Source organism: Cyprinodon tularosa, unplaced genomic scaffold (assembly GCF_016077235.1).
Source record: "Cyprinodon tularosa strain WSP-4 unplaced genomic scaffold, ASM1607723v1 ctg359, whole genome shotgun sequence".
Classification (NCBI taxonomy): domain Eukaryota; kingdom Metazoa; phylum Chordata; class Actinopteri; order Cyprinodontiformes; family Cyprinodontidae; genus Cyprinodon; species Cyprinodon tularosa.
The window spans coordinates 1828496-1837218 of NW_024039073.1; the positions used below are offsets into that span (position 1 = coordinate 1828496).

Genomic DNA, 8723 nt, shown 5'->3' on the forward strand with positions numbered 1-8723 from the left:
CTACATTAAAAATTTATTTCAATAATATGGTTTTACTTGGGTATAAACCTTATTTTCTGTTGTTTAAGGAAACCCAGCAGACTGTATCAAAGCTTTTAACACTACAACTAATTTCTTTGTGCAACTGGAGAAAACTCACAAATATCCAAAAAATATAAAAAGCATTTTCTTTCAAGAGAGGAAGAAACCGGAGCACCCGGAGAAAAGCCCAAAATCTCAAATTTGTTCTAAAATGTATGTTGTTTCAACCACTTGCAACCACAATCCAGTCAAAACTCTGCTGTAACTAAAACGAGAAAAAAAAAATCTGTGTATTTGGGTGTATTGTGTTGGAACGGGGTGTAGTTTTACAAAAGCCATGGGTGACCCAGCAGATCTTCCAATGGGGGCCAATCCTCGGCGTCAATCATCAGAGCCTTTGTCAGAAAATCTTGGCAATTCTCTGAAAGCGTTTCGCTAATCTCAAATTCGTTTGTGTCCAGGACCTTGTTGTGGACTAATTGGAACAGGACTTCTCCCAGCTGCCATACTGTTGTGGGTTCAGCATTGTGGTTGACTTGACTAAACCAGTCCATTGGGAGGTCATCAGAAAAACTGCCTAAAGCTTGATTAGGTTTTCTTTCAACAAAGCAGCTTAACCCAAAGTCTATGAGGTAGACTTGTGGCTCCTCTGAGCCTGTCCTTATCAGGATATTATCCAATTTAATGTCTCCATGGAAGATGTTTGTGTTGTGGAGGTAAATTGCTGCTTGTACCAGCTGTTTTATAATGATCTTGGCATCCTTCTCTTCAAGGGGAGCTTTTTGCTTTGTGAGGTAGTTTGAAAGGTTATCACAAGGCATGGGTCTCTCCATTACTAGAATTACCTCCTCGTCTAGATCGTACCAGTCTAGAAGGAACACCATGGTGGATTGTTGCACAGTTGTATCTCTTAGTTTGAGCATGACAGCTACTTCCAGAGGAATATTTCTGCTATTCTCATCCTTATGGTTGTAGTTCACATAGTTTTTTAGGATGCGTTTGATTGCCACAGGTAATTCATCCTCCCGGCGATAGCCTGCAAACACAGACCCAAAGGCTCCTTCTCCCAGTTTATGAAGCTCAGCATATTTTTCCAGAAACTTGGATTCTTGGGAAATTGCCCCATTATCTGTCTCAGTAAACTTCACCTTCTTGCTAGGTTGTTCAATCAAGTCCTCGGCCTTCCTCTTAAGATTTCTCTCCCTTGAATCATTTTTGGTACTGGGAAGTAGCGGGTTGGGGCTGCTAGACTCTTTATTGATGTCCAATGAAGGCGAAGGTGTAGTAGGGACTTGCTCCAACTGTATCTCCGTTTTTATTTTCTTAGCAGGTGGTTCAGTTTGCTCTTCTTCTGTCATTTTCCTTTTTGGACTTGTAATGGTCCTAATCTGGTTCTGACAACTTGTGGAGGGTCCGACCTCTTCAGAGATCTTGATCTTTTTTCTGGGGGTCTCCTCTTCCGCCACGTTATGAGGTCCACTATTTTTACAAGACCCTGACCTTTTTGGTGTTATGACACCGTTGCTATCTTGTTGTGTTCTGACGGCTGAATCTATTAAGCTCATTATAGATTGCTTGACCATCTTTGTCATTGAATTTGTTGTCGTACAAGTGTGAGCAGCCTGTGTCTATGTCAGAAATATCTCAGTCTGAGGTCCAGTTAGAATGTTTCCTTTTAAATGCATCTGTGATGTCATAAAAGACATTCTGATGACATCATTTTAGAATGTTCTAGAGACCCGCCCACCTTTTTTTTCTTTTCTTTTTTCTTTTTTCTTTTTTTTCTTCTTTTTTTTTTTTTTTCTTTTTTTTTTAACAGTGTCCTGTCTGGCAATGTGGCAATAAGAATAATTGTCTTGATGCCAAAAAGAGCCAGACAGATTTTTCTTTCACAAGTGTAGCAGTATGGCAATTGCCAAATATCTTCACTTGTTTCATGCATATAAATTGCTTTATTATAATTATGCAGGGAGTTTTACAGTTTATATGGACACTGCAATGTAAATAGAGCAGAAAAACAAAAGAAGAAAAAGGAAAAAAAAAGAGAAAAGATGAAAGAAAGAGGAGATAGAAAGGAGACAATGACAAAACATTTTTAGTCTGCTTCATCACCTGCAACGAGATTGACATGGTACGAGACATACAATAAAGCAACACCTTAAAACTATCACTGAAGTAGTATTATTAAGTCTGACATGTACTCTGTGTTACCTGAAGATATGAATGTGGGCTTTCTGTATGGAAGTGAATCTCTGGGTACCTAGAACCAAGCACCTGTAATTGTTTGTTAGGGTGCACTTGTGCATGTAAAGTTTATCCATAGAGAAAATGCTCAATAGTGGTTGTGGAGAGCCGAAGAGGCACACCCCCCAGAGCACTGAGTCCAGCGCCGGGAGACCCAAAGCTCCAGACGCCCAAAGGGACCCCAAGAGCGAAGGCACCAAGGAGGGGCCAGCCCAGGAAATCATAACCCCACCAAGGGAGGAGGAGAGACATCCCAGAGGAAGCCCCCCAGCCACCGCAATGCCAGCGCTGCGGGGGGCCTGGCCGCCAGGAATGAGCCAGTAGCCATCCGGGCATCCACCTCCAAACACCAAGCTCCACCAGTGCACTGACGAGCCCCAACGCCAGCCAGCGGAGGGAGAGCAGAACGGGGGGAATGGGCTCCGCACTTAGCGGAGACTTGAGATGTGTTTGGGAGATTGGGCAGTTCAGACCCCAAACTGGGAGAAAAACACCACAAAAAACTCACAATCGTAATCACGCATTCCCTCCCTTGTGCCCCCACTCACACCACAGAAAAAAAAAAAACTCACATCCAATAATACCAGGACCAAAGACCTGGCGGCACCGGCGTTTGGTACCGGGATTATCGGATAACCCAATAAGTGAACCTAAAATCCGGATGGGGGAGAGGGGAGCGGCGACACCACCACACCAACCCATCTCATCATTCCTGCTTCGAGCCCGGCCCCCCGCACACGGGCCGGACCATCCCGTGCAGGCCACCCAACCAGAACCCCCCCCAAAACTACTTAAACCAATTCAAAACTACCCATCAAACTATTCAAAAAGCCTTCTCACCAAAAAATTCTAAACAAATCATATTTTTAAATAATAAATTCAAACAGACAGCACAGTCTAAAATTTAAAGCAAATGAAAGGGCTGGATGGATGAGGAGATGATGAAAGCGTGGCTGAGGGAGGTGTAGGCTATGTGAGGAGACCAGGTGGTTTTTTTCCACGCATCACCATCGCTTTTAATATGTGACTCCATGCTTGCCCATCTCACAGCTGATGTGAAAAACATGGTGAAAAAAAATAAACGCTGTGCTCACCGTTATCTCGGGGGTCTTACAAAGGAACTTCAACCGCTCGACATCGGTGTGAAGCGGCCGTTCAAAGTAAGGCTGCGAGCGGCGTGGGAGTGATGGATGACAGACGGAGACCACAGTTTCCCGATAAGTGGAAGGCAGCGCCGGGCAAGTTACGCCACCGTTTGCGGATGGATTGTAGATGCTTGGGTTAACGTGTCTGCTGGCTCTGTTGTGCAAGCTTTCGCAAAAGCCGGCATTATTTCTGAGGAGCCGCCCGGCACGGAAAGTGACTCTGACAGCGCAGAAGGGGAAACTGGCATGTCTGATTTAGCGCAGCTGTTTAATTCAGAAACAGAGGATGATGACTTTGATGGGTTTGATTAATACTTTGTAATAAATACATTAATAAAGCACAAACATACTCAGTTTTGCTCCCGCTCTATTTTTCTACCTGAAAACTTAATTCAACAGCAGCCTCTGGGCCGGGTCTCCTCCTCTTCACCGCGGTGGCTGGCAGGTGTTTTTTCATCTAAATAATCTAAATCTTGCAGCTATATTTGCTGTGATCAGTGGGAATAAAGTAGTTTTAATATGTTTTTAAGTGAGAAAATACACCTGAAAACTTCATAATTGCAGTCAGTTCATCCAGATTATCTATTTCTGTCGGAGGCGCTCAGACCCCCACATACCAGCGGTACACCGACAGCAGAAATCCTTTCATCAGCAGCCTCTAGGCTGGGCAGCCTCCAGGTTCACCGCGGCTGCTGGCAGGTGTTTTTCATCTAAATAATTTTAGCTGCAGGCACCAGGATACCGGTAATAAAAGCGAACAAATTCCGTCGGCAGGTTTCAGGATTTTAAGTTAATTTAAGAGTGATCACAGCGCTGTGTCATCTGCGATATGTCTGTCTCACGGCCAGCACCCAGGTTTGATTAATACTTTGTAATAAATACATGAATAAAGCACAGTCATACTCAGTTTTGCCCCCGCTGTATTTTTAAATACGCAGTAGAGGTATTTAAAGGTAGTAGAGGACATGTACCTGTATATAAAAAACGCGCCCTATAGTCCGGTGCGCCTTATATGTGTGTTAAATACAGAAATGGGACACATAACTGAGAGTGCGCCTTTTAGTACGGTGCGCCTTATGGTCGTGAAAATACGGTAAGAGGAAAAATGTAAATGGAAAAATCAGAGCTTAAAATAAAACTCAAGATTTGTACTTTTTTTATGTTGTGTAATTTTCTTTTTTTTTCGAATTGATATTATAAAACTGGTATCGAAAAAAGTATCGTTCAGAAACCGGTATCGAAGTGAAGGTATCGGTATTGGTACCGGAACCGAAAATTTTTGAACAATACCCAGCCCTACCCCTTCCTCTTCCACACGAAGCAAACGCTCTACCATTTGAGCCAATTCCCCGCATATACATATACAGTTTATTAACTGCAAGAGTTTTTATCAAAGGTTTTAAGTTGTGGAAAGAAAATATTTAAATTTCTGATAAGGTAGCTTCTGTTAAGAATAAAATACAATTAGTTACATTGGTTCAAAATACCTTTTTACTCCTACTTGAGGAATTGTTAAGTTTTTTTCCCCCTACATTAAAAATTTATTTCAATAATATGGTTTTACTTGGGTATAAACCTTATTTTCTGTTGTTTAAGGAAACCCAGCAGACTGTATCAAAGCTTTTAACACTACAACTAATTTCATTGTGCAACTGGAGAAAACTCACAAATATCCAAAAAATATAAAAAGCATTTTCTTTCAAGAGAGGAAGAAACCGGAGCACCCGGAGAAAAGCCCAAAATCTCAAATTTGTCCTAAAATGTATGTTGTTTCAACCACTTGCAACCACAATCCAGTCAAAACTCTGCTGTAACTAAAACGAGAAAAAAAAAATCTGTGTATTTGGGTGTATAGTGTTGGAACGGGGTGTAGTTTTACAAAAGCCATGGGTGACCCAGCAGATCTTCCAATGGGGGCCAATCCTCGGCGTCAATCATCAGAGCCTTTGTCAGAAAATCTTGGCAATTCTCTGAAAGCGTTTCGCTAATCTCAAATTCGTTTGTGTCCAGGACCTTGTTGTGGACTAATTGGAACAGGACTTCTCCCAGCTGCCATACTGTTGTGGGTTCAGCATTGTGGTTGACTTGACTAAACCAGTCCATTGGGAGGTCATCAGAAAAACTGCCTAAAGCTTGATTAGGTTTTCTTTCAACAAAGCAGCTTAACCCAAAGTCTATGAGGTAGACTTGTGGCTCCTCTGAGCCTGTCCTTATCAGGATATTATCCAATTTAATGTCTCCATGGAAGATGTTTGTGTTGTGAAGGTAAATTGCTGCTTGTACCAGCTGTTTTATAATGATCTTGGCATCCTTCTCTTCAAGGGGAGCTTTTTGCTTTGTGAGGTAGTTTGAAAGGTTATCACAAGGCATGGGTCTCTCCATTACTAGAATTACCTCCTCGTCTAGATCGTACCAGTCTAGAAGGAACACCATGGACGATTGTTGCACAGTTGTATCTCTTAGTTTGAGCATGACAGCTACTTCCAGAGGAATATTTCTGCTATTCTCATCCTTATGGTTGTAGTTCACATAGTTTTTTAGGATGCGTTTGATTGCCACAGGTAATTCATCCTCCCGGCGATAGCCTGCAAACACAGACCCAAAGGCTCCTTCTCCCAGTTTATGAAGCTCAGCATATTTTTCCAGAAACTTGGATTCTTGGGAATCTGCCCCATTATCTGTCTCAGTAAACTTCACCTTCTTGCTAGGTTGTTCAATCAAGTCCTCGGCCTTCCTCTTAAGATTTCTCTCCCTTGAATCATTTTTGGTACTGGGAAGTAGCGGGTTGGGGCTGCTAGACTCTTTATTGATGTCTAATGAAGGCGAAGGTGTAGTAGGGACTTGCTCCAACTGTATCTCCGTTTTTATTTTCTTAGCAGGTGGTTCAGTTTGCTCTTCTTCTGTCATTTTCCTTTTTGGACTTGTAATGGTCCTAATCTGGTTCTGACAACTTGTGGAGGGTCCGACCTCTTCAGAGATCTTGATCTTTTTTCTGGGGGTCTCCTCTTCCGCCACGTTATGAAGTCCACTATTTTTACAAGACCCTGACCTTTTTGGTGTTATGACACCGTTGCTATCTTGTTGTGTTCTGACGGCTGAATCTATTAAGCTCATTATAGATTGCTTGACCATCTTTGTCATTGAATTTGTTGTCGTACAAGTGTGAGCACCGGGTATTTTGGGTGGGGGGGTTTGTGGTCCGGGTGTTTTTAAAGGGGGTTTGGGGTTCTTTGGGGGTTTTTGTTTTGGGGGGGAGGTATTTTTAAAGGTTTCAAAAGGGGGGGGTTTTTTACAAAGGAAATTAGGGGGTTCTTTTGGGGGTTTTTAATTAGGGGTTGGACGATTTTTGGGGGGGTTTTTTTAATTTTGTTTAAACCGGATCGGGGTATTGGGGGGGGTTTTTGTTTTTGAGGGGTTGTAATTTAGTTTTTTTTGGGGGGGGTTTTGATGGGGGGAAATTTCCCCCCGGGATCCGCCCCCGTAAAGTTTTTTTTTAAAAAAGGGAAGAAATTTTTTTTGGGGGGGTTTTGGGAAATTTGGGTTTTGTAAGTTCTTACCTTTTTGTAGGTTTTAAATCAAGGGGGTTCCTTTTAAGGGGGGTTTTTTTTGAAAATTTTTGGGCTGGGGGTGGGTTGGGGGCGGGGTTAAGATTCTTTATTTTTTGTGGGTGTGGCGGGGAGGGGGTTTAATTGTTAAGGGTATTGGGTTTTAATTTTTTAGGGTGTTCCCGGGGAATTTTTTTGGGGTTAATTTTTCCCTTTTGGGGTTTTTTAAATTTGGTCCTAAGGGGGGTTTGTTTTTTGGAGGGTGGAATTTGGGGGAAAATTGATCTTTTTTCTTGGGGGGGGTTTGTGGGGGATTATATGGGGGGGCCCCAAACGGGGCCCCTGATTTTTGGGGTTTTAAAGGGGGGGGCAAATTTGGGGTTGTGTTTGAGGGGGCTGTTTAACCATATATTCTTTGCCAGGGGGGGGGGGAAGGGAAATTTGTTTTAAAATTTGTTGGGACCGGGTGAAAATGTCAGAAAACCAAAAAAGGAAAAGAAAAAAAAAAATTTTTTTTAAAGAAAAGGAGATAAAAAAAAATTACAATACTTTTCATTTTAAGAAGGTTCTAGAGACCCGGCCCACCTTTGTTTTTAAAATTTTTCCTTTTTTTTTTTTGGGGGGGGGGGTTTTTTTTTTTTTTTTTTTAAAAAAAAATTTTTTTTTTTTTTTTTTTTTGGGGGTTTTTTTTATTTCTTTTTTTTTTTTTTTCTTTTTTTAAACAGGGGGCCCTTTTGGAATGGGAAAAGAAAAAATTGGTCGTCCGGTTTGGCGTTTTTTCTTTAAAGGTGCGGGGGCTTCCCTATTTAGGTTGTTTCGGCATTAAATTGTTTATTATTTTAAAGGGCGGGGTTTTTTTTTAACAGTTTATATGGACACTGAAAATGAAAATTTGGGGCAGAAAAAAAAAAAGAAAAAAAGGGGGAAAAAAAAAAAGAGAAAAGATGAAAGAAAGAGGAGATAAGAAAGGAGACAATGAAAAAAACATTTCAGTCTCCCTTCATAAACCGCAACGGATTGAAAATGGTACGAACATACAATAAGAAAACCCCTTTAAAACCCTATCACTGAAGTAAATTATTAAGTCTAAACATGTACTCTTTTTTTTACCTAAGATATGAATGTGGGTTTTTCTGTATGGAATGAATCTCGGGGTACCTAGGAACCCAAAGAAACCTGAAATTTGTTTGTTGGGGTGAAACTTGTCCCATGTAAATTTTAAACCATAGAGAAAATGCTCAATAGTGGTTGTGGGGGAGCCGAAGAGGAAACACCCCCCCCCGAGCACTGAGTCCAGCGCCGGGAAACCCAAAGCCCAGTTTGCCCAAAGGGACCCCAAGAGGCAAGGCCCCAAAGGGGAGGGGCCCCCCCGGGGAAAATCGAACCCCCCCAAAGGGAGGAGGAAAAGACACCCCAGAGGAAGCCCCCCAGCCCCCGCAATCCCGGGCGCTCCCGGGGGGCCTGGCCGCCAGGAATGAGCCATTTCCCCACCCGGGCATCCCCCCCCAAACACCAAGCTCCACCATGCACCGAGGGACCCCCAACGCCACCCAGGGGGAAAGGGAGAGCAAAAACGGGGGGAAGGGGCCCCTTCCGCACTTAGCGGGACTTGAATGTTTTTGGGGAGATTGGGCAGTTCAGCCCCCAAACTGGAAAAAAAAAAACCCCACAAAATCACAATCGAAAATCACGCACCCCCTCCCTTGTGCCCCACTCACCCAAACCAAAAAAAAAAAAAACCTCACATCCAAAAATACCGGACCAAAAA

The 8723-nt window shown here is 42.6% G+C and overlaps 2 protein-coding genes across 2 annotated transcripts; both read right to left on the minus strand.

The window, feature by feature from the left end:
* Positions 1-347: 347 nt before the first annotated feature.
* Positions 348-1379, minus strand: LOC119790245 (serine/threonine-protein kinase pim-1-like). Its single transcript, XM_038295714.1, has one exon. It carries the CDS (start codon positions 1377-1379, stop codon positions 348-350), a length of 1032 nt encoding a protein of 343 aa, XP_038151642.1.
* Positions 1380-5285: 3906 nt separating this feature from the next.
* Positions 5286-6317, minus strand: LOC119790246 (serine/threonine-protein kinase pim-1-like). Its single transcript, XM_038295715.1, has one exon. It carries the CDS (start codon positions 6315-6317, stop codon positions 5286-5288), a length of 1032 nt encoding a protein of 343 aa, XP_038151643.1.
* Positions 6318-8723: the final 2406 nt, after the last annotated feature.

What these genes read in the sequence shown, in the direction of transcription:
- LOC119790245 (XM_038295714.1), bottom strand. Translation starts at nt 1,379, where the DNA reads ATGACAGAAGAAGAGCAAACTGAACCACCTGCTAAGAAAATAAAAACG.
- LOC119790246 (XM_038295715.1), bottom strand. Translation starts at nt 6,317, where the DNA reads ATGACAGAAGAAGAGCAAACTGAACCACCTGCTAAGAAAATAAAAACG.